Genomic DNA, 27,604 nt, shown 5'->3' on the forward strand with positions numbered 1-27,604 from the left:
AATTACAAATTCTTCGCGCAGTATTGAACACATTTTTTCAATGCAGTCCCATCGTTTTATAATACTATCGATAGCCATATCTAACGGTATGTTAGTAAATAGTGATACTACGTCTAGCGAAACTAGTTTGATATGTCCGTCAATGTGTAAACCATTGAGTTTTCTTACTTGTCGACCGCTATTACTAAACTGGATTATTATGAAATAGGGATTGAAAAATTGGTTGAAATTACTTCACGCCCTATATCCGCGTTGGCTCTTTTCTACTTAATTATTTCTGTATTTGTATTACTTCATAAAATATATTTGTAATCGCATAGTTTATAAAAACAAATTATGATAAAATGTTATGTGTGGCCAACTTTACGATAGTAAGAGAAAATGCGTGCTTCGAGATCATAACTGAATTGCTATTAGCCCCGTTAGTTTTTTTTTTCTTCAATATAGACTTTTAGTATTGGTTTTAGTTAGTCCATCAAGTTAAGTGCTTTAACATGGATTGAACTTCCTGGGGAATCAAGTTTTTTGTAATCTCAGAGATTTATTAGGAAGGCGTGGATTTTTAATTTCCGCAGTTGCTTTTATTACCTTTTATCAAGACAAATATTAGACTGTTATATTTGGTATCTTAGATCTTGAATATTTGTTAAAGATAACTTAATAATTTTTATAATGATCTTTATTATCATAGAGAGAGAAAGAGAATAAAGTAAAAACATATTATGTAATACATAAAATATTTTATAAAAAATTTAATAAAGATCAAATTTATGTAAGTGTGATTTAGTAAAAGAATAAAAATTTTAATAGATAATGTAATAATAACAAAATAATTTTAGTATAAAATGTAATAAAAAAAATTTTTTTTTAATGATTTGATATGTTAATAGATCTGTTAGTAAGAGAAAAAAAAGCATTAAAAACGATTTACTATATACAAAAAAATAACATAAAAAAGAACTTCAATATATAGATGATGATTCGATATAAAGAAAAAAAGATTTTGACAAGAAAGTTTGAATCTTTTAATCAATCTTTTAGCAAAAAAGTTTCAGTAATTGGAAAACAAAAATAAAATTAGTAAATAATTTAGTAGAAAATAATTTATATATATATATATACAGGGTGGACCATTTTAATCCATCCAGTCGAATATTTCGAAAAACAAGCCCGGGAGAGAAAAATGTTTCAGACAAAAGTTGTATGATTTCGAGGGGGCCATAAGATGATACCATTGGTTTGACCTTGAAAAGTCATTTGAAGCTCACGTCAAGGCCACTTCAAGTTTTTTAAATGGAACACCCTATATATTTTTACATATTCTTGTAGCTCGTCTCGAGAGCTTTCCAAAACACTTATGACAAAGTATTTTTCATTAAGCATTTTTTGAATTATAAGGCTTCAAAGTTGCAGTATTTTGACATAAAATACAAAATATCTCATAAAATATTCATTTTTTGATTATCTTACTCTAATACTTTTATGCACAGAATAACGAGACGAATCAATTGGCATAATTAAAACACATAATTATGTTAAAGTAAAAATCTGAATTTGCAACTAACAGTTACACATTTTTATTTTGGATGGATTAAAATGGTCCACCCTGTATATATATATATATATATATATATATATATATATATATACAGGGTGTCCCGAAAATGCCGCTAAATATTTTAATGGCAAGTTCTTTAGAACATTTTAAGACGAAAAGTTTAATTCAAAAATGTTGAGGCTACAATAGTTTTTAAACTGGAAGCAATTATTTCACGAATGATAGAGCTGAGATTTCACGCTCTCAGGTACGGCAAAATAACAAGTGCTAACATAATATTCATAATATTGTGAAAAGGGCGCTATTTATGGGAGCACTTATATCACTTGTTATTTTGCCGCACCTGAGAGCGCGAAATCTCAGCCCTATCATTCGTGAAATATAATTGCTGCCAGTTTGAAAACTATTGTAGCCTCGACATTTTTGTATTAAACTTTTCGTCCTAAAATGTTCTAAAGAACCTGCCATTAAAATATTTACCAACATATTTTCGGGACACCCTGTATATATATGTATATATATACACACATATATATCTCACGACGTAATTTTGAATCTAATAAATCACGTATTCTTTACTGTACATTCTTCAATTAATTATAATAAAAATTAAAATAAATAATTATACCATAAATTACTCAAGAAAATTATGAAAACTTATCAAAAATTTAATTAAAAGGGATATCTGTGTAATTTTGAAACCATTTGTAATTACAATAAACCTCATCTGCATATTACAATTTCAAGATGTCATTAATTGATGCAAGCAATAAAGAAACACATTCAATGCGTTCATTAAAAACCATTAAAAGATGTAAAAAAAAGAAATAGTTGTAATTTCTTTAATTTCTAGAATTAGCATTCTGAATTAATATTTCTGTTCAGAAAAGAACAGAGGCGCAAAAGATGAAGGGAAAAAGAGGTGAAGGGTTAGGGGATGGTTGTTGTCCTTGAACGGCTCTTCGTAAGTGGAGGGGTGTGGTAGGGGATGTTGCAGCACCCTAGTTCTTCAATACATCTATTCCACCTCCTACTTGCCCCAGTAGTCGCCCATTGAACACAGTCGCGGTTGCACCAACCCAAGAGTGGCATATTCCGTCAATATTCGAAGGAGAAATAGCAATCGTGTCACGCAATTCAAAATTGATGAGAAGATAACAGCGATAAACTTTTACATTAAATCGCGTCATCGCAACATTTGCTTTTTGAATTTGATGAATTTAATGTCGAAACCAATGTAAATATATATAATATATATTTTTTATCAATTACTATCGTGACCAAAGTGGACCCACAACTTTGTTATTTTATAAAACATTTATCGTAACAACTTCTTGTACAATTTCTTTAATTTTTTCAGTAAAAAGATAACATTCTTCATCTTTGACTGCAGAAAATTATTGAAGATTGTTTAATTAAAAAAATGAAGATTAAAAATTGTTAAGACCAAGATAAGTAATATGAACTGAATTGAAATGGTAAAAATATCTTGATCATGTAAGAATTGCGATTGTAATTAAAGTAAACTATCCTCCAATTTTTCGTCGTTTCACGAAGTCTTCATAATATAACTTTTCTCTGTATTTTTATTAAAATATATTAATATTTTTTTTCGATGCTCGTAAAAGATTATATCAATTATTAAAGATTGGAAGAATCAAAATCGATTAAATTAAAGTTTTTTCACAAAATAAACAGTGAAAATAGTTTCTTATATATATAGATTATGAGTTTGTGATTCGTGCATTCGACATTGAAGGTCAAAAACAGTGAATTAAGTGAATCTTCAGGGGTGGCAACGAGTTTATTAAAGTTCACAATTGAGTCGGCAAGTTCGTCTTCGTCCCGGTCGGGCGATCTGGGATCGGATTTTGGTGTCAGACAAGAACAAGTGGACTTCTGTAGCGATTCGGAACTTGAATCTTGTAATCCAGACTCCAGTTGCTGGACAGACAGTTTTGTCGTGTTAATGAGCGATTCCTTTGAAGTGATATCGCTACCGGTCGACATGATACAGGTTCTCTGAAAATATTATTTATGTGACATATTTCAGATTTATTTAAATATGTGAGAAAAAATTTTATAATCCACAGATATATATAATATCAAAATATAAGAAAAACATAAGAGAAGAAACCATTTCATCTTCTCTTTTATATCTCAACAATTCTCGATAGTATAACATAGTAGGTGCTTTTCTTCAAGCTACGTAATCAACACAATATGATGTCGAGAGTATCGACATAGGTACTTTCCTAATAATACAAGATGACGTAACTAGACGTAACACGACATAATAAAATAAAGTTGAAACATTGAACATTTGTGTCTAAATAGCAACTATATACTGTGTATTCAATTGCATGACATAGTTTATCTATGTTTCCTTATTAAAAGCGTCCTAAATTAACAACATTAATGGTGATATTACTGAAAATGTTTCGAATGGGTACCGAAACGTCGATTAAATTTAATTTATGAAGATTGTTTATATATTTTATATTTAAACCTTTAATTATTAATTTTTATAATAATTATAATTTTTTATAATAGCCGGCCAGTTATGGGAAGAAAAATAACACTTGGTACACAAGCCCGGCAGGCGGTGGAGGAAGTAGAAGCGGCGCCACCGGAACCGGAGGTGCAATTGGAGGATGGCAAAGTAGACCACCAGTGCCGAGTCTTAGTCGGAAAGCTTCCATCACCGAAGAAGCACCACCTCCTGGCGGTGGAAAGCCTTCTTCGGGTCGTGTCATTCGTATCGTTAACAACCATGACCATACTGTTCAGGTATGAGAATCAAGATTAACATACCAAATAATATCTTAAATCTTTATCCAAATACATGCATTTTTGCAATTCTCACAATAGCACGTGTAAATAAATTAACATGTTTTTCTATAGACACGTGCGCAGGCGCAATTAAATTTTATTTTATATTTTTTTTAAATAATGAATTTTAATATAGTTAAATGAATAAATTTGTTTTAACTTTAATTATATATAATTCTTTTATAATGTTATTTCTTTATTATTTATTTAAGTCTTAAATGTAATTTAATTTGTCATTTTTTTATTTTGATATCTGCTTAAGACTAATTTTTTAAATTTATGTTTTATAAACATAATGTTTTAATACATATTTCTAATTAAATTTTATTTTAATCAAAACGCAGCACAGTTACGAGAGCTTTTTATTTTTTCAATACGCACAACACACATATACGTGTATATTTGCGCCTAATTTATTTTATTTAATATTTAAACAAATAATCTTTTATAGTAAAATATTATCAATAATTTTGATTCTTGAAATTCGAAAATAATGTGTGATAAGTCTAATAGAAACTTTGTTGGACATTGTGATGTACTTACTATAAAAATAAAAAGGAAATAAGAGAGAAACGAATATTTATACTACATATAACGAATACTCTTATAGTGCAAAAAATGTATTATTAAATGAATACTATAAAAAAGTTGTCCAACAATTCTTTTTAGTCTTATTACTATTACTTTAGTCTTATTATCTTTATATTTTTATTTAAATTCTTAGTTACATTCATCGCTATAATATTTTCTATATATATATACTCGTAAAGGCTATAGCTGGATAAGCATACTAAAAGTGCCCCCGACAAGTTTTGAAATAACATTTTTTCACCATGTTGCACCAACTCGAAAAAATTGAAAAAAATTGAGAGTATTGAGAGCTATAAAAAGAGAGTATTTTATAAAAGTTTGATGATTGAACCTCGAAAGAAACATGTTAAAAAAGCCGTTTCTTAATTTCATTCTTTTTTTAAAAGTCGAGTTTTTATTCGAGATTAATAAAAGAATATTTTTTTTGTCTTTCGTTGATAAGTATTCAGAAAAAAATCGATATGCAATCATCTCGAATATTTATAGAAAAAAAATAAAAACTAAAAATGACATTTTTCTCGATAACTCAGAAAATAATAAAGTTAAGGAGCTAAAATTTTGAGGAAAATTTTCTTTTACAATGAGGAAATGACAGGCTAATTATTTAAAAACACGTTGGGAGCACTTTTTGTATGCTTATCCGGCTATAGCTTTTAATCTGGTGTAAACTAATTTAACATATCAGTGCCGGGTTCTACTGAATCTTCGCACATCGCAACCTTTCGAGGAAGTTCTAGAAGATCTTGGACAGGTATTAAAGATGAACGGAGCCAAGAGAATGTTCACTGTCTCAGGACAAGAGGTTAGCTATAATTTAAATTACTATATATATATATATATATATATATATATATACATATATCTGATGTGTGTATGTACATATAAATATTTAAAAATTAAACCAAATACACATAAAATATAATAAGAATTAAAATTTATTTAATTAGATCTTTTATTAAATGTACATGTGTGAAATTAAATTTAAAATTTAATCTATCATTAAATTTTCGTAATTTAAACAAAAAAAATAATAGCTTTTGTAGTCTATAGGCTTTAAAAAAATCTGAGAAAGAATGCGTGATTTGAAAGTATAAAAAAGAAAAAAGATATATGTAAATTCGAAGTATCGGCATACTTACGAAATCAGTTTGAAAGCGACGTTAGTCCATAAATATGCATAGCGCGCTACAAGCAAAGGTAAAACAGGGGATAAAACCCGAAGCGTGACGATAACGGGGTCAGCTTTCGCTCGAGATTGTAAGAAATAAGGTTATTACTTATATATTTCATAAGTCACTCTCAAGGAAAATTTTTATTGTATTTTTTCCCGTATTTATGTATACACACATATACACGCACATAAAAAGTATCATACAGCGTCATATTTTAAAATAGTTCTAAAAATATCTAAAAATATTTAAAAATATATTCATATAATAGTATCACACGTCAGATTATTACAGATAAAAAAGGCTGTTCTTTAAAAAATAAGAGATAAATTTTTCGAATAAATTCTGAGATATAATTGAGCATTATATATGTATATATGTATGTACATATCACGAAGATTGTACATAATCGAAGAATATATATGTATGTAGATATGACATTAAAGTCAAGACAAAATTTTTTAATACATTTTCATTTTTGTACAATATTTTTGTAAAATATTTACCAAGTCATTGTAAAAATTAAAAACAAATTAAGGAAATAATTAGTCTAACATAATATGATAATTTTTAAGATTTATTAGATATTGAAGAGACATACACACAATTCACAGCAAGATAAATAATAGTTTTAATTGTAGTTTTATAAACAAGATTTATCAATTTTATATGAAGAGAATAATTTATAATTTAAATACTTAAATATTTAAATATATGTCATTTAAATACTTAAATATATGTCATACAAGAATACATACGATAAATAGGATGGAAAAAAGTGTAATGTCGAACATCACGATATTGAGTCAAATTTTTGACATCGCAATATATTATACAATTATACATCTCTTTCAGAAGGTGATCATGACGTTAAGTGGGACAAATGCCCCCACGTGTTATAAAAAGGTCAAAGATCCATCTTTTCAGGTCACGATCATATATGAATTTCAAGTAGACCAATTTTCTTCAACGAATAGCACATTATCGACCTCTCTCTCTCTCTCTCTCTCTCTCTCTCTCTCTCTCTCTCTCTCTCTCTCTCTCTCTCTCTCTCTCTCTCTCTCTCTCTCTCTCTCTCTCTCTCTCTCTCTCTCTCTCTCTCTCTCTCTCTCTCTCTCTCTCTCTCTCTCTCTCTCTCTCTCTCTCTCTCTCTCTCTCTCTCTCTCTCTCTCTCTCTCTCTCTCTCTCTCTCTCTCTCTCTCTCTCTCTCTCTCTCTCTCTCCCTCTCTCTCTCTCTCTCTCCCCCTCTCCCCCTCTCTCTCTCTCTCTCTCTCTCTCTCTCTCTCTCTCTCTCTCTCTCTCTCTCTCTCTCTCCCTCTCTCTCTCTCTCTCTCTCCCCCTCTCTTTCGTATGCGTGAATGCGTAAACGTATGTACATACATATATATTTTATACGTAGAGATTCTATTTATGCTTTTATATCACACATCTGTAATTTCTAACATTTGTAAATCTATAACACATAAGTTTCCGGATTAAGCATAAAGAGAACTTTACTTCATATTTAGAAAAAAATTGAATTAACTTCAATTTTAAACTTTCTAATTTTTCATAATTAGAAAATAGTGAAATATTAATAACGATTATATTGTATGTAATGACATAATATGTGTATAAACAGTTGTAAAGAGCAATGGCCATTTTCATCCCTTTTTTGTTAAAGAAAAATTTAAATCTTTTGATGATTGACCCAAACTATAAAGTTTAGGTCCTCTAACTTACATTTTCAATCAAAGGACTAACCATTCCAGTATCGGATAGAGTTCACTAATCTTGGCTCATTGCATTGATTATCATTTTCAGAATCAAAATTTAAAAAATCCTCTTTAGGTTTAGCATGAGTATTATTATTAGTACTAGAGATTCAAATATTTCAACGTGAGAAATTGTTGATAAAATCCTTAAATGGTTAAATTAATATCTTCTGACATAAAAAAATCTTTGCACAAAATATCTTCCATTCTATTAGGTAATTACTTATTACTTTAGGAAATTGTTACAAAAACTTGTTTAACAAATATGAAATACATTATAATAGAAAAATGAATAATCAAGTATTGTCTGTCTTCTCAAAGAGTGGACTGAACGATAAAAAGGTCACAAAATGAACAAAACAACAATTTTTTTTCAGCTAACATCAACGGCATTAGCATTTCCACTTCTAGAAGCGGCCTTGGTATGAGTTGCGTTAGTCTGTCTTTCGAGAATTTTATGGATAGACTTCGTAATACTTATAAAATAGCTTTTAAACTTTATTAAATTTTATTTATAAAATATTAATTTCTATAAATGTATCTCAAACTTGAAATATTTGGATTTTAATTCATAATTTTATATACTATTGATCCATCAAAAAAGTTCATTTTAATAGAATTCTAATAATGCTTATTGTAAGTTAAGTTTATTTTTCATTAAATTTTGACAAAATATCTTTTGGTTTTTTTGTAATTAATAAAATGTTTTATAAATAATTTTTACATTACCTAGAAATGATCAATTTTAAAGCGATTTTATTTTATTAATTTCTACTTTTAATATCAAAATTAATAATTAAATGTTTATTTTTAATGATACTTTTATAAATTAAAATATAATTGCAATTATTTATAATTTAATTACTATGTAACATTATATAAAACAATAAATAATAAAGTCAGTGCTCTCTTAAATATAAATTATTAAATAAGTTAAAAACGGCAATAGAAAGCAAATATTAAGTCGTGTTAAACGAGTTAGGTCTTAATTAAACAATCATATAATAATTAAAACACAATAATGAGGTATATTATAGATAATATCAAAAATGACAATAATTATTACATATGTCGCATAATCTTCAACAATAAAATTACTATTAGCGTTCTTAGGTGTTCTATATCGCATTATCATAACGCAAATCAATCCTCATATTAAAAATTACAAATGTTAAGAGAATCTTTATATCGCATTTACGTAACTCTACTCATACGAAGATATTAAACCGACAAATGTTAACAAGAAATTACAATTCAATAATATAATTATTTGGATGCGTACGTTTCGAGCTCAATCTTTGAGTCTTCATCAGCGCAAAAATTAAATCACAAATATAAAAATTTATAAATTAAAACGAAAATATTTACTAATGTGTTATGAGTATAAATGTAAAACGCTATTGTCTTATTTGTGTGAACCTACTCCGATAGATGTTTATTACAGACAAACATAGTCAACAATAAAAGAAACCACTGACCTGATAATATTGTTTGTGAATATCAATCTTCGTTGATATCTGTAAGAATGGGTGATGTTTTTAATATAATTAATTAAATTATGTATTGATGATCACTGTTCAAAAACTGTTATGAAGTTCACTCACTCTTTAACAATATTAGTGACGATTGGTGACCAAATTGTTGACTCGTGTACTGTGGAGTTCGATCGTAAATGTCAAGGTATACTACAAGTTATATGTTTATATGTAATGTTTTCCCACCACTAAATTTTAGGAAGAGCGCCAACAATATCGTGATAGACAGCTGGTAAATTATCCGTATCAATTTGTAAATTTAGACCTTTCTTTTGTCTTTTGATAAATAGCATCTCAGAGATTAGCCTTTTAGTATAATATGGAGCCTCATCAAGTATTTTGACGTTATCCCAGTCAAAATCATGGTTAAGCTCCCTTCTGTGATTAGTAATTACAGAGTTTGTGTTAGTATTGTGGTGTATATGTCTTTTATGCTCTGTGATTCTAGTTTTTAACTTTCGGGATGTTTGACCAACATATGAGGCCTCATATTGGTTGCAATTAATTTTGTATACGACGTTCGTTTTTAATTCAGATGGAATGGTGTCTTTGTGAGTTCTGATTATTTTATTTTATTTGTTTATGCTATAATATGCGAGTTTCACTCTCGAATTTTTAGTTATAGCCCTGAATTGATCTGTTATTCCCTGTATATATGGAATCGTGAAATAAACCGGTTTCACAGCATTTGGTGTGTCACTAATAAGAAACTTATTGTTAATAATAGAATTTAAACGTGACTGGATGACATTAAAAATTAGTTTTAATGGATAATTGTTGTTTAACAGAATTCTGATGATCAAATCAAAATTTTTGCTGTGATATTTGGGATTTGAGAGAAAGACTGTTCTGTCCACTAAACTAATAATTGTACCCTTTTTTTGTTGGAGTGGGTGGTGTGAGAAATAGTTTAGATATCTTCCTGAATATGTGGGTTTGTGATACCAGTCAAATATTAAAATATTGTTTTCAGTCATGAATGTTAAGTCAAGGAAATTAATTCTATTATCCTTCTCTATTTCTATAGTGAATTGTAATCTGTCATGTTGAGAATTAAAACTATTAAGTGTGTAATGTATAGAGTCAGAGGGTACAGCCATGATTATGTCATCCACAAATCTAAAATAAAACTGGGGATTGAAATTTAACATGTTCAAAGCTTTCGTCTCTAAGTCTTGCATAACTATGTCAGCTATAATGGGTGATAATGATGAGCCCATGGGAGTTCCGAATGTTTGTCTATATGTGACTTTATTAAATGTAAAATACGTACAGTTTAAGATCATCCTGATCCCATTTAAAAACTCTGCTTCGGTGAAGTCACAGTTATTGCTTAAAAATTGCCATCTATTTGAAATGCTGTCAAGCGCCAGATTTAAAGGAATGTTAGTGAAAAGTGAAACCACATCTAACGAAATAAATTTCATATCTTTATCTATGTGGGTGTTATTCAACCTATTAACAATGTCATAGCTATTCTTCACAAAACTAAGAGGCTTCGAAAAATTATTAACCATGAGCTTATGTAAAAAAACGGCTAACGAGTGTAGTGGGATGTTTATGGAAGATACTATTAGTCTGTATGGTGTGTTTGGTTTATGGATTTTTGGCAACCCATAAGCCCGTGGTAATGTGCCATCTGTGAATAATAGGGATTTATATGTGGCATTGGAGATGTATCGACAGTTCTTCCATCTAACTAATAGTTCCTTAAGATTAGAGATTAATTTATTTGTCGGATCTTTCTTCACTGTTGTGTATGTTGTTTCGTCTGTAAGTAAAGTTTCTACTTTGTTGATATAATCATTTTTGTCGAGGGCTACTATCATGTTTCCTTTATCAGCTCTAGTAAGAATTACATTGTTATTGTTTTTCAGAAATTGTATTGTAGCAGAATGTGTATTAATTAACCAATCATCTGCTTCATTTTTTGGGTATGTGTAAGAAGAAATAGTTTTTATGATGTCTCTAGAAGAACCCCTCATGTGTAATCTCTCATCTGTAGGAAGTTTGTTAATGCTATTCTCTACATTTTTTATAAGTTCAATCGTTAATGACGTTTTATTACATAAGAAGGAAGAAGAAAGACTAAAATTACCTCCTAGCTGTAGAAAACATTGGATATCGTGAGGTATAGGTGTTCCTGAAAGATTGATAAACCACCTATCTCTAATCTTATTTAAATCAGGGTGTATATTTTCATAAATTGCGGATTCAATGTGGACTTTCGTGGTATTATTTGTCAGAGTATTGTTTTGAGTCTTATCATGCGAAGAAAGGATATACCCGGTTCGAGTTTTTTTGACAAACATTGGTCATTTTGTGGTTATAATAACAAAAATAACGTATGGGTTTAATAACGTCATTAGTCCTCTGTTTTATCAACATGAACTTAAACTTATTATCAAATCTTTTTGTTTCTTTTTTAAAATATGAAAATAACGGTCGACTCTGTTTATTGAAAAAATTATTACAAATATGTAGTGGTAAGACCTCATATATTTTCACTGATATATGGAAGATATTATCAAAGGATCTTCTTAGAAATGAATATGAATATCTGAGTTCTATGCTTAATAACCTTTTAAAAAATAAGTTTCTCGCCCGATTGAAATTGTGTAATGATCTGTTATTATTAGAATTCAATTTGAATTTCGATAATAACTGTTCGATATGTGGTGGGAACACATTGTGAGATATACAATTCTTAAGGAATTTTACCTTGATTTTGTGTAATATAATGAGTCTTCGAAGTCTAATCCATGCGTTAAGTAATTTTACAGTGTTAAAGTTAAATCTATGATTAATATAGGTAAAAAACGAGAAATTATTACCACGCATATTTCAGCCTGCATATAAGGTATTAATTTTTGCTCTCTATTGCCGTTTTTAACTTATTTAATTATGTAACATTATATTTATATGCAATTACAATGTAATTTTAATTATAAGTAATTATGATTACGTTGTAATTACAATTACATTGTAATTGCATTATTTTAATTAAATTATTTAATCACATATATTATAATCAATTAAGATAAAATTCTGATCAATAATTAGAAAGTGTTAAAAATTAAAAGAATACACATTTTTACTCGGAATCCTTATCTATTCTCTGAATTTAAATTAATAAACTAATATAATTAATATATATGTATGTATGTATGTATGTATGTATAGATATGTATGTATGTATAGATATGTATGTATGTATGCATGTATGTATGTATATATGTATATATGTATGTATGTATAAATATGTATGTATGTATAGATATGTATGTACGTACGTATGTACGTACGTATGTACGTACGTATGTACGTACGTATGTACGTACGTATGTACGTATGTATGTACGTATGTATGTACGTATGTATGTACGTATGTATGTACGTATGTATGTACGTATGTATGTACGTATGTATAGATATGTATGTATGTACGTATGTATGTACGTATGTATAGATATGTATGTATGTATGTATGTATGTATGTATGTATGTATGTATGTATGTATGTATATATACAGGGTCTCCCGAAATGACCGGTAAATATTTTAATGGCAGATTTTTTAGAACATTTTGAGACGATAAGTTTAATACAAAAATGTCGAAGCTACAATAGTTTTCTGTTAAAAAAGATTGTCTTGATCCACAGCACTGCGTGACGAACGAACGAGCACGCGATTAAAGAAATTAGTCTTTTTATCAAACACATATATTTCTATACACAGTGACAACAGTAACAAAACTAATTCGAAGTTACAAAAAGATTCGGCGCAACAAAATTGCGAAATCAGCGAACTGAGGTTTTTACTCAAAGAAGATTTTCCCTGTCGGTTTACTGACACCCGCTCTTTCACAGCGACCACGAGGTTCTAATCCCGGAAATCTTCTTCATCACGCTCTGTGCGCTCTGAAGATGCGCCTTCGCATCTGCCGCATGCGCGCACAACAAATTCGCTTGTGTTACATTTTAAAATTACTTTCTAACATTTTCAAACTGGAAGCGGTTATATTTCACAAATGATAGGGCTGAGATTTCGCGAGCTCAAGTGCGGCAAAATGACGAGTGATAACATAATACATTTATACGATAATATCGTGAAAAGAGTGCTATTCATAAGAGCACTTTTATCACTTGTTATTTTGCCGAACCTGAGTGCGCGAAATCTCAACCCTATTATTCGTGAAATGTAATCGCTTCTAGTTTAAAAGCTATTGTAGCCTCGACATTTTTGTATTAAACTTTTCGTCTTAAAGTGTTCTAAAGAATCTGCCATTAAAATATTTACCGGTCATTTCAAGACACCCTGTATATATATATATATATACAGGGTGTCTCATAACTAACGAGCCAACGCTCGTGAACGGATAGAGTACAGTGAACAAAAAAGTATTAGGTCATTTTGCGACTTTCGCAATAATTATTAAAATATTAATTAAAAACGCTTAGCGAACAATATTATACATATGTACAAGATCTCCGGTAATAATCGCCCCACCTCTCTAGGGCTGATAGAGCAGGTCAAACTGAACATAAAAATCCTGTATCATTTTCCGATTTTCGCAATAATTATTAAAATATTAATTAAAAACGCTCAGCGTATGAGCGCGCATCGTATATAGTGCTCAGTATACCCTGAGCGTTTTTAATTAATATTTTAATAATTATTGCGAAAATCGCAAAATGACTTAATACTTTTTTGTTTAATTCACTGTACTCTACCCACTCACGAGCGTTGGCTCATTAGTTGAGACACCCTGTATATTGTATACATATACATATACAGGGTGTTCTGGAACAACCTTCCGTACGTAAAATGATGTAACATAATTCTAAGACAATTTTTCCTTTACCAAAATTTGATTTGAAGCGTAGTTTTTGAGTTATAAGCAAAAATAGTTAGCAAATCACGCGTCGAGTACAGAAGATAGGCAGGAGCAGTGCGACGCGCCGCAAGTGCGGGCACAGCTGACCGTCCGACAGGTGATTACCACCGCATGAGTCGCTAACTATTTTATCTTATAACATAAAATTATGTTTTAAATAAAATAACTATTTTATCTTATAACATAAAATTATGTTTTAAATAAAATTTTGGTAAAGAAAAAAAGTCTTAGAATTACGTCAGGAACGTGTTCCTTACAATAACGTTACTTTAATGATCAAAAGTTGTTCCGGATCGCCGGCTGTCGGACGCTGCAATCAGTTGATTGCTACACGCGATGTCTCCGTGCGACGCTCCTTCGATTGTCGTCGATATTGTCGTCGATGACTTCAGATTGATCGATTTTTCGGCTCAACTGCGAGAGTCAATCAATGTTTCTGTGCCGCACGGTACAGCGCGATCTTGCATTCATGAATTTTATTTTTTTTAACCATGTTGCACCACTCTGATCTATTTGGTAAAAATATATGTAAAAATAGATAATTCAAAAATGTTTTTGTAAAAATATAATAGGTGTCTCAAAAATATCCCTTTAAAAAAATTTAAAAAGAATTCAAAAATTTTTTTTACCAATTTTTTTTGTCAGAAAAACTTTTTAATTTTTTTAAACAATTGTTTTATTAATCTCCACAACATATATTTTTTCGTGAAAATTGGTTCAATCGTTTTAAAAAAAAATTACTTTTTTAATTTTTTTCCCCCCTCCATAACTCTCACAAAAATGCTATTTTGAGGTAAACGTTTGACATTTTATATTACATTGGTATCAACTTATAACACCAATTTGGACCTGATATGTGCTGGGGCAGATTTGCCTACTTATCCGGCCATACCCTTTGCACGATTTTGAGTCTGCTACAAAGTGCAGGTAAAATTTTTTTTTACTCGTGACCTTTTTGAGTTATAAAGATCATCATCGTTTTTTTCAAATGAATACACATATTTTCTTTTACACATTATGTAGTAGGAGTCATTTACAGTCAAAATCATATTTAGTACAAAATTGCTACTATGAATCGTTTACGAGATAATTGGCATCTTAAATATTAAAGAAGTAAACTGGATTGTATTTTTTAATTTAGTCTAAAATGTCAAAGAGGTTAAAAAAGTACACAACCAATGTTTTTTTTAATGAAACATTTATTAATACATAAATTGCTCGAAACTTCGATTGTGTTCGATACAACATTCAATACGTTTTACAATGTTTCCACTTTTCTTGAAAATGAAGAAGAATTACAGCATAAGATCATTATTGTTGTTGAAAATAGTGAAAATGGTACAGTCAACATAGCAACAATTTTTTGCTAAATATGATTTTGATTGCAAATGACTCCTTACATAAATATATAAAAGAAAATATGTGTATCCATTTAAAAAAAAATGGCGACCTTTATAATTCAAAAAGATCACGAGTAAAAAAAATTTTTACATGCACTTTGTAGCAGACTCAAATGCAAATTTGTCTTATTAAACTTTATTGTAACATCAACCAGTTGCGAGATATTTACTCCGACATCTATGGACAGACACCCTATAGGGTAAACTAGAGTATGATGGCCATACGGAAAAGATGGCCATAGGCAGTATATTTTCTAATAAGAGCTACATAGTGCGCTTTTTTAATCATTATCAAAGATAATCGATGTTGTAAATATTGATGAATGATTAAAAAAGCGCATTATGTAGCGATTATTAGAAAAATTACAGCCTACGGCCATCTTTTCCGTACGGTCATCATACCCTAGTTTACCCAATACATATATTATTTAAAAGCGTCAAACTAAAGCTTTAAAATGAAACTTTTAGAATTATTTTATCTGCAATAACTACATAAAATATTGAATTCAGTTAAATTTAATTATTTTAAGTTATAAATTTAATTGCTTTGCAATATCAAACAAAATAGATGTGATTTTATGTGATTTGCTACTAGGTGAGAAGTTTCTCGCAATTGAGAAACGAGTTTGCAGATATGGATACGTTTTATCTGGGTACTGGATCAGCTCTCGTTATGACCGGTGGTATCACAGCATCCCCGGTACGAAGATCGAGATCACGTGGACCACCTACTGTTGTAGAAGACATTAGCCGTCAGAGAAGGGCTCGTAGCAAGAGCAGACCTCGAGCTTTATATATGCCTGATTCCGAAATTATACGAGTAAACGGTAAAATGATCAAATAATCAAAATTAATAATATAGATAAATATTTATATTATTTTGATCATTTATTTATTATTATTAATTTTCATTGTTAATAAAGATCTTTCAGATTATTTTACTCTTGATAATAAGCAAAGTATGCTGTAAATTTAATTCTTTACATCTAATATATTTTTTTACTAGTGAAGCTATATATGACATCACTAGAAAATAATTAATGAGTTAATCAGTTCTGACTTTATATTGCTAGTCTTACAATTTAAATATTAAAAACGTATATCCTTAATTTTTTATTAGTTGCATGTTTATAATTGAGATAAGATTGCTATTGTATTAAAACCCAACATCAAATTTGAACTAACATAAAATAATGATTATTATCTGGATATAATTCAAATACTAAAAAGACGATTTACATGTATTTTGAATGTATGCTATAGATTGATGTTAAGAGTATGATAAAAAATTGTAGATAAAAAATAATATAGTTTTTTTGCAGGGTTGGGAAGTAACGCGTTACTTGTAACGTCGTTACCGTTACAGTTTTTTTCGGTAACTGTAACGGTAACGGCGTTACCAATTTTGTTTGTAACGGAAAATGTAACTTCGTTATATTCTTCGATAACGAGTAACGAAATTAACAGTTACTTTTATCGTTACTTTCCAGACAGTACATGTCTATAAAAAAATGTCTATAAAAAAATCTTAAAAGACAACTTAAAGACGTCTTATTATCTTTTAAATATCTTTAAAATGTCTTTTGACCTTCCTGTGCAGTCTGGGATTTTTTTCAAATATACTTGAATATACTATATTTTTTTCGAATATAAAATTTTCAAATAAAGAAACAAATATTTTTTGTTTCATTAATATGCACTCATTTTATATGGTACATGTAACATATAAAATACTAGATACGTGTGCACATATGCATGAAATGAAACTTAAAGATTGATAAGAGTATTGAAACGTAGTATCATATAGAAACTGCTGGCATTTCTTTCTAGTATCTTTATACTTTGTAATAAAACATTTAAGTAGACAGATAATTCAATGATTATGAAAATTATCGTACCGTGTTAGAATTTTAAAATAAAAAAAATTGAAGAAACGCGAAGGAAGCGATTTTAACCATATTTACAAATCTATTAAAAGTGAACTAACAATAAGAAAATTATTTTATTTACATTTACAGAATCTAAATGTATTTGAAAAAGCTTGTTTACACTTTTTTCAAAAGTTTTTCTTATTTCAAATAATTTATTATTATCAAAATTATTACACACTTTATATCAAAAGCGATATCATCACTATCAAAAAATTATATCATTTTGATTACTTTAATGTAAAATAATGTTCAAAATTTTAGTGTTTAATGTAAAAATTTAACCTTGTGTTAAAAAAATGTTTATGTAAAGTTTATATTGTATAAAAAAAGTAACGGAAATTGTAACGATTCGTTACTTTTTGAGTAACGGTAACGATAACGAGTTACTTTTTAAAATTAGTAACGAGTAACGGTAACGAGTTACTTTTATAAAGTAACTTTCCCAACTCTGTTTTTTGCTTAGTAATTGTAAAAGATAATTCAATTTCTTTGATAAAAATACTTAAGGGTCGACAGGACCGATGAGAAAATTCCAGCGTCACTGTCACCAACGTTGAGAAATGAATTCTTATTCAATGTATTGGTGTATGCCTATATACGTATAAACATTATTGCATTTTAAGAGAGACAAAGACGATATTATTGTCTTTCATTGTCTCTCCTTAGCAAGCGGTGTTGCCAATTCAATTTCTTACAATTAGCTGCACTTGCACTTTAGGTACAAATACAATATTCTATTCGGTAATATTTTGCCTCGAAGAAGTTATATTTCTTTATAAAACTTTTTTTGCTACATTCCTTGTAAAGTTTATTACCCCGCTAAAGAGCCGGATTTTGCATTTTGGCTTTTAAAAAATTTATAATAATTACAATCGGTGCACCTGGTCTGTATACTTCATTCACGATCAGTATACCTTATTCATGTCAATTTTATGAAATTTTATTTTAAGCCTTTTTTCCAAAAAATCGCTCTTTAGCGGGCTGCGAGAAATCCTCCTGAATAAGAATATCATTGTTAAATATAATTCTTTCTTAATTTATAGCCGAAATATCGTCGAAAAGAATTTGTAGTTCCGAAGTCTCCGCATGAGGTCTCCACCGTGGGTCCTCTCGACCCTTAAAAAAAAGATTTGATCAAAGCTATTTTAAAAAATTATGAAAAAAGTAATTATTACTGTAGTATAAAACTTATTAAAAAAAGTAAATATTATAAAAATTGCTTAAAAAAATACTGTGAGATTTACTTGATATTTTCACTTTCGATCTTCCTTCTTGTAAAATAATTCTATTTTAAATTAAATTAAATGGGATGTTATATCTTTGATAGATTATAGTGTTGTGGAGGTGTTACGCGAAGAACCAGCTAAAGTGACGATCAGGGGACTTAGGCGATCATTTTATCCTCCTTCTCATTTACCACCAGTAGACAATTCGCCACCTGAGAAAAAGTTACAACTTGAATGGGTCTATGGTTATCGGGGAACAGATACTCGCAGAAATCTTTGGGTTTTGCCGAGTGGTGAATTATTGTACTACGTCGCAGCTGTGGCTATTCTTTTTGATCGAGAGGAGAACGCACAACGGCATTATATCGGTCATACAGAAGATATTACATGCATGGAGGTAAGTAATTGCTGCGCGACATGAAGACACATTGAAAACTGACTCCAAAAAATTGCATTGGGAAATAAATATATATTTCGAATTGGTAAAATATTGTCTATATAGAAAGTCCATAAATTTGTACAAACTGTATTAATTAATTAGTAACGTAAAGGCTCTATAATGTACTTATTAATGGATTTTTCATAAAAGTGCAATTTTTCCAATAATTACTCACTGCCGTTAAAATCCGATAATTTTTGTATTTAATTAATCAAAATGCAATTATTTATTCTTCACCAGGTTCATCCTAGTAGAGAACTCGTTGCGTCAGGCCAAAAGGCGGGTAGGCACAGAAAGGCACAATCGCATGTTCGTATATGGTCAACGGAAACCCTTCTTACCTTATATGTATTTGGTATGACTGAATTTCAGATGGGTGTTTCAGCACTTGCGTTTTCACAATTGGTAATTATTTGGAAAAAAATATTAATATTTTTATAAATATAGGAAACATTTAAAAAAATAAAAACATTTAACATTTAGATTTAGTATCTTCATATAAGATTAAATTTTCGAAAAAGTTAAAAAATCATAAAATTTTGACATTAATTAGTAAATAATAAATAAACATTACTTTTATTAAAAAATTAAATAGAAACGGTTAAAATGTCAAAATTATTGAATATAGAGCGATGGCGGACACATATAGTGATTGGCGCACAGTTAAGTCTTTTTATTAGTAATTAAAAAAAAACAGATTTTAAAAAAAGATCAGTTTTATTTTATTTTGTTTTTATTGTATTAGCATTTCAAAAATAACTTTTAAAATTTTTTTATCATAAAAATATACTTTCCCCGTTTTTGCCAACGTATTTGGCAGCAATTGGGGGTAAAAAAACAAATTAATATTGTTTTTTGTAATAAATAGTTAATTTAAATTTTTTAAAAATTCCTTCTCCCTATTTGATTGATGAATATAATACAAAATAAAATATTAAAAGGATAAGTACATATAAAATGAGTACTTTTATATAATTACAATACTTGTATTTAAAAAAGTTCTAATATTTGCTTAAGGTTAGGTTATGTTTTTATTATGTTTTTTATAAAAATCTTGTATAAAAATGGCGTATATTTTACCATATTATTTAAAATATTTTATGATCCATAATTAATAATCAATAAATAATAAAACATTATGTAAATTTCGAATTATTTGGCGTATAGAATGGTGGTAGTTATGTTCTCGCCGTGGATGCCGGAAGAGAAGCTATACTTTCGGTATGGCAATGGCAATGGGGTCACTTGTTAGGCAAAGTCGCTGTAAGTTTTCTTCTTTTTAATATAGTAATTCAATATTTTAATATATCCAATTATATTACCAATATTTTTTATCAATTATTATTAGTGTATTGTGTATTTTACATAAAATATCAGTATTATATTTTATTAATATTTGATACTATCAATATATTTATATTTACATTTTATAAGTATCATTTTTATGAATATCATAACTAAACGTCAACGTAGTAGTTTTTATATAGTTTTTATATTTTTATATAGTTATATATAGAGTTTATCCGAAAATATATATATATATATATATATATATATATAGATATGTATATATTTACATTGCCGTTATATGCAATTTATTTAGACTATGCAAGAAGATCTTACGGGGGCAGCATTTCATCCATTGGACGATAACCTTTTAATAACGCATGGGCGCGGCCATTTGACTTTCTGGAACCGGCGAAAAGATGGTTTCTTTGAGCGAACCGATATCATTAAACCGGTAAATTAATGTAAAACCTATGTATTAATTTTATGGAGTATCTCTGTTGCGTATAGTATACATATAAATATTTTTTCAAAAAATTTTAAAAAACTGAAAGATTTATGAAGTAAAAATTTTAATCCCTTAGATTGTATTATATTTATTATAATTGCGTAAATTGTAAGTTGCAATATTTTTGTATAAGATTATTTATATATAATTTTTATAATTTTTGTAATCTCAAATTTTTATATTTGAATTTGAAATATATTTGATATGTTTTCAGCCATCTCGTACACATGTTACAAGTATTCAGTTCGAACAAGACGGCGATGTTGTCACAGCAGACAGTGACGGTTTTATTACAGTTTATTCGGTGGATGCGGATGGAGCATATTTTGTGCGAATGGAATTCGAAGCACACAACAAGGGTATCAGCTCTCTCGTTATGTTATCAGAAGGCACATTGCTTTCCGGTGGTGAAAAGGATAGAAAAATAGCTGCGTGGGATTCGTTACAGAACTACAAACGCATTACTGACACAAAGGTAATAAAGATAAACAAAATTACAGAGAGAAATTTATTCATACAATATACAGGGTGTCCGGTAATAATCGCCCCATCTCTCTAGGGCAGATAGAGCAGATCAAACTGAATATAAAAGTCCTCTAGCATTTTGCGATTTTCGTAATAATTATCGAGAAATTAATTAACAAAGATTGACAAATCCGCGTGAGTATAAGCGCGCGGCGAGAAGGCCCATCCCACTGCTACACGGTTACTAGGCGCGCTACTCATACGCATCCATTGCCAGTCATAGACCGCTCCTCCTATCATTCAATGAGCGCCTAGTAACCGCGTAGCAGTAGGATGGGCCTTTTCGCCGCGCGCTTGTATCCGCCCGGATTTGTCAATCTTTGTTAATTAATTTCTCGGTAATTATTACGAAGATCGCAAAATGGTAGAGGACTTTTATGTTCAGTTTGACCTGGTCTATTTGCCCTAGAGAGGTGGGGCGATTATTACCGGACACCCTGTATATATATATATACATATATATAATAAATAATATAGAATCGGTAATATTGAATCGACTAATTATGTGACGGAAATGAAAGATGTCATATTTATTATGTATATTTTTTTTTCTATAATTTATATAAAATTTTTATATAAATTTTTATATATTTTTTAAATAATTGTTTAATCTACTTTTTGTTGTGATTTTTTTAATTGTGATTTCTTTAATTCAATTACTGTATGTATTATATATATATATCATTTATTTAATTAATAATAATGTACATATATAACTACAAACGTAACTTTTAAATTTTAGTAAATATTATAATTTTTTTATTAATATAAGATTTATATTAGATATATTATTTACCGGATATTTTGTTATATATATTATTTACCGCATATTTTGTAAAAAAAGTTAAATAATTTTTTTATCTTAAAAATTATAATAAAAACAGGAGCAATTGGATTCCAAAATATCTCCAATATCATTAAGTTAATAGTTAATATATTTAATATTTTAATAAAGTTTATAATTTCTTACTGACAAATTAATCAAAGAATTAATCTAAATCGTCTAATTCAGAAAGTAAACTTTATTCAACCAAAACTAATGTAATTATCCTCACATTATAGTTACCAGAATCGGTGGGCGGAGTTCGCAGTATATATCCGCAACGTCCTGGACGAAATGACGGAAATATCTATGTAGGAACTACGCGAAATAACATTCTTGAGGGTTCTCTGCAAAGAAGGTTCAATCAAGTTGTATTTGGCCACGGCAGACAACTGTGGGGTTTGGCGGTTCATCCTGATGATGAAGTCTTTGCTACTGCAGGGCATGACAAAAACATTGCTCTATGGCGAAGACACAAGCTATTGTGGACAACACAGGTAAACTTTATAAATATTAATCTTATCAATATTAAAAGCACATACATAGTAGAACTTTTAACAATTATCTCATTGTAAATTAAATTAAAATTTTTTGAATTGTACATATGTTGAAAGAAGCTCTAGAGCTCCAAATACGATCTAAGAAGATAGCAGTAATAGATTTTGTCTTTATTTCAATATAGGGCAAACTTATTTTATTTCAATAAATTTTGTTATTTTATGTTCAATAAAAAAAATACTTATAACAAAGATGGCTTTTAACGAGATTTGTATAGCTTCTTATGCGCATGTGTTTAAAGATGTTATAAGGAGGAGGGGATTGTATTTCTTCCTAGAGTTTTACTAGAAAAAAGAGGAACGATGATAGGTAAAGAGAGTACAATTTCAAAGAATGTATTCAATGTCCTGTACAGCAGTACAAGTAAGAGAGTTGACAATGTTGCATCTGTACAAACTAGAATTATATAATGATTTGATTCTTGAGATCATAACAATTTTCCATCTTTCTAAATTTTCTTTCTTGAACCATGGAGTTAAGCTAAAGAGGAATTAATATTTAAAGTAAAGGGTATCTTTAACTCAGGCTGTTTCATGAAAGAATTTAACGTAAAATTAATCTGTTTTTCTCGGAAGAAATAATAAAGATCGGAGTGTGGCAGCAAAAAAAGAAGGAAAGTTCACCTCTACCGATTGCTCTTTTGGCAAGTAAATCAGTAGTTTCGATACCTGAATAGATAGGAGTTCAGACTAAAGTTATGTAGCTATGGACCTATTCGAAGCTATTCTGAGTTTTTCTTTTCGAGTTAATATGAAACAATTGTAGTCTCTGACAACTTTCTTAGAGGAGATCGTATCTATGACTCTATGTGAATCTGTAAAAACCGAGACATTTTTAAGATTGTTTTCATAATAAAATCTATTATAGCTAAACTTCCTCCTGTAAAAATAGAGGCCAACCCATTAAATCTGTACATTTTCTGTATTTAATGAAAGTGAATAGAAAAAAAATTTTACATAGAGAGATACAAGAATCCTTTTTAGACGCATCTGTGAAGAAAGTATGTTTATTGTCAATTAAATGATTGAGGGAAGATTGAAACATGATTTTAGGAAATGTTGCTTTCTTTAATTTTTTCCGTTACTGAAGAGGAAACTTTATAAACATCTGGTACAAAGATGAAAGTATTGTATGAGAATTGGTGTATAGGAAGGATACTAAAAGTAGCAATTTTTGAGACATATTTTTTGGATGAAAGCTTTATATAAAAGGGAAGGGTGAAAACTTGACATAAAAGGAATCTATTAATAAGATTGTATCTGTCGTTTTAGATGATAGAACTCTGGAAAGCAAATAACTTCTCTATTACCAAATTATTATTATAAGAAAAAGATTTGTTGATATATTTCAATACTAGAAATGTCTATCTTTGTTTTAAAGGACTAATGCCAGATGCAGCGTATATAACATTTGCAGGAGTAGATTTCCTGACCTAGACAGTATCTCAAAGCTTTTCGTTAAATTTTTTTAAGATGTTAATTAAGTTAAAGTTACCAAAGAATAAAGAAAAACATTCATATTCAATGGAACCTCTAATAAGAGCTTTAAAAATATTAAAGAGAGTATATGGATCAGCGTCCTACCACACTCTCTCAGCAACTTTATAACATTAAACAGACGGTTACATTTATGAGCTAAAAAATGAACTTGCTTGTGACCCAAGGGTTTGTAATCTAAAAAAATCCCTAGAAAATAAAAAGAGAATGAATTAATCTTCTCTCCATTAATTTCAATTGAATATTCTTTAGGATTAATTCTTTTTCTGCTAAAAATACCTAAAGCTGATTTAGAGAGTGACACCATTAGTCCTTTAGTTTAAAAAAAAGAAACCAAGTTATTAGCTAATTTCTCGAGTGATTTTTCTACATTTCAAGAACGAATAAAAATTGCTATGTCATCAGCAAATTGAATAATCTGATATTCCTTATTTATTCTGGCGAAAACATTTGACTACATATATATTAAATAATAAAGGGTTAAAATTGACCCTTGAGGGAAGAGACTTCTTTTCCTGTAGTTTAGCCATTAATAATGAACTGTATGTTTCTGAATTCCATGAGTTTGTAAATAAACCAACAAATTTTATGCAGTGATCCTAATTCGATTAGATCTTTGTCTAATAAGCCAAGAATTACATCAAACGCTCTTTCTACGTCAAGAAAGAGACAGGCAGTTGATTGTCAGGAAACGAAACCGTTATATATTTCCGAGATAAGTATGCCCAGATTGCCATGGCACGATTTCCTCTTCCTGGAGCCAAACTGAGTTGAGAGAGAATCTGAGAGGATTCAATCCACCACTTTAATCGTAAGGGTATAAGTTTTTCTAAAGTTTTTAACACGCATAAAGTAAGTGAGATGGATTTAAAGGAGAAGGGTCAATAAGGCCCGATTTTGGCCCCCTCACGATTTCGTTGTAAATCATCAGAATTACTTCTTAATACATAAGAAAGTAAATTTAGTTGATTTTAGCCTAAACGGACATGTTTAATGTACTCGTTATCCTGTTTAAAGACAGAAATTCGTATTTATGGATATTGTGTTTAATACTACACAACTCGCCTGAAAATCGTAAATATTATATTGGACATCATTAATATCATAATTTAAAATTATTTTTATACGTAAAATTGATAATGTTTGAAATACGTCAGACAATGCACACATATCTGGCCACAAAACTGTAAAAAATGAGTACTTTTGATTATATCGTACCTATGAGGTGCAAAAAAACTAATAATGTAGGATATTATGTATTATAATTAAATCAGGCTCTAAGAATAAAAAAAATATAATGACCCTTCTTCCCCTCCCATCTTCTCCCTCGTCTCTTGCTCCATTTGTTTTATTCTCATTTTTCACAGTTTTGCGGCCAGACATGTGTGTATTGTCTGATGCATTTCACTGACATATTATCAATTTTACGTATAAAAATAATTTTAAATTATGATATTAATGATGTCCAATATAATATTTACAATTTTCAGGCGAGTTGTGTAGTATTAAACACAATATCTATAAATACGAATTTCTGTCTTTAAACAGGATAAGACCCAGAGAATTTTTCAGGGGATCAGGAATACTAGAGAATGATGCCAGGACAAAGGGAATTCTTCCGCATCCAAAAAGTTATTAAATATTTCGAGTAAGAAAGGAAGTCGTCAAGAAGTTTTGTAATCATAAAATAGTCGATATGGTCCGTATCTGAAGAAAATCTAGTTTTAGCTTTTTGAAGAGTCGATTTCAGTTCTCTTACAATTAGAGAGAAGAGAATGTCAAATATATTACAAGAATATTTTTTGGGAAAATTGTTAATGGATGAAAAAAATTACTGAGAAACGTATGATAAGCATAAAGAATTGATTGCAGAGTTAATCTTTCTGAAACAAGATAATTTAAGTTAAAGGAAATTGGGATAAGGCCAAGATTTCAGTTTTTAAGCATACTCCAGAGTTTAGAGGGGGAAGTGCTAGGATTCAGGTAGAGCAAAATTCTTTCCAACTTTTTCCTTTTCCTTCTTGAAGACATGTTTTGAGGTTCCTTCGGACTTTTTAAATTTTAAATAGTTGATAGAAAAAGGATTTTTCTTGTAATTGAGAAGAGCATTTTTTCTATTTTTAAAGCTATGTCGCACTCTTTGTTTCACCATCGATCCTCTCTTTTTCTGATAGCTGGGAGAAGTTTGAATTAGTTTGATATCTTATACTTTGCTTTTTAAACGGAAGACTATCTTTGATAAAATTAACAAATAGATTATATCTTTGTTCAGAAGAGAGAGTAGAACAACTTAGCGATTCTTCCAAAGATTGCTTATTATTTTGTAAATTTAATATAATTGCTTTTCTTCTGCAGAAAGTTTAATTTTATGAGAGAAAAAATTGATATATTGAGGACAGTAATTGAAATTAATTTTGATAGGAAAGTAATCACTCAAATATTGTATAAATCTTCTAAAGTATTTCAATCACAAAGATGCAAAATAGGTGGGGACACAAAACATAAATTGATTGCAGATTTATTTTCACTTGGACAGGTAAAAAGATTTCCGAACTATCGTTTAAAAAGGTAAAGAAGTCTTTTTTAGCATTAAAAAGAGAGGGGATTCATGTTTATCCATATAATTATACAATATATTACAATCCCAAGCTGTGTGGTGCGTTAAAATCTCTAAGAATAATAAACATAGGAGAAGCCTTTGCAAAAGAAGTCCCTTGAAAAAAGGAGTCTTATTCTGAATCTGAAATGGAGCACCTCCTAGCACAAGGAAGCGATAAATTGAAATTAATGCAAGATAGAAATTATTAAAAGAAATAATTATTGTCATAGATTGAAGCTTATTAGGGATTTGAGGACTACTGTCGGATAATGAATAAGGAATAAGTTTTTATCGATAAAGAGAGACCTCCAGAATTTTTAATGTCAGAATCTTTTCTAAGATTATGAAAATTAGGTATGTTAAACTAAGCATTAGATGTAAACCAAGTTTTAAAAAGAATTATGTCATATTTGTTCGGGAACGACTTTAAAATATCTATTTTATTTGAGGCAGAATGAAAATTCCATTGAATTATTT

General features: G+C 29.3%; 1 protein-coding gene across 6 annotated transcripts in view; it reads left to right on the top strand.

Annotated features, from left to right (window-relative positions):
• The window catches only part of Dcx-emap (Doublecortin-domain-containing echinoderm-microtubule-associated protein), a 65,517-nt gene that overhangs the window by 25,768 nt on the left and 12,145 nt on the right, over positions 1 to 27,604 (top strand). For 2 of the 6 annotated variants that reach the window (XM_072894222.1, XM_072894223.1), the window contains 9 exons: positions 4,112 to 4,348; positions 5,667 to 5,783; positions 16,331 to 16,562; positions 18,994 to 19,289; positions 19,572 to 19,736; positions 20,499 to 20,594; positions 20,935 to 21,072; positions 21,341 to 21,601; positions 22,714 to 22,971. In XM_072894222.1, the coding sequence (XP_072750323.1) occupies positions 4,112 to 4,348; positions 5,667 to 5,783; positions 16,331 to 16,562; positions 18,994 to 19,289; positions 19,572 to 19,736; positions 20,499 to 20,594; positions 20,935 to 21,072; positions 21,341 to 21,601; positions 22,714 to 22,971 (1,800 nt within the window). Of the gene's footprint in view, positions 1 to 2,552; positions 2,796 to 2,918; positions 3,576 to 4,111; positions 4,349 to 5,666; positions 5,784 to 16,330; positions 16,563 to 18,993; positions 19,290 to 19,571; positions 19,737 to 20,498; positions 20,595 to 20,934; positions 21,073 to 21,340; positions 21,602 to 22,713; positions 22,972 to 27,604 lie in introns of those variants that run through there. The other 4 variants (XM_072894224.1, XM_072894225.1, XM_072894226.1 and 1 more) reach the window with 4 other exon arrangements.

This window comes from Anoplolepis gracilipes, chromosome 6 (assembly GCF_047496725.1).
Source record: "Anoplolepis gracilipes chromosome 6, ASM4749672v1, whole genome shotgun sequence".
Classification (NCBI taxonomy): Eukaryota; Metazoa; Arthropoda; class Insecta; order Hymenoptera; family Formicidae; genus Anoplolepis; species Anoplolepis gracilipes.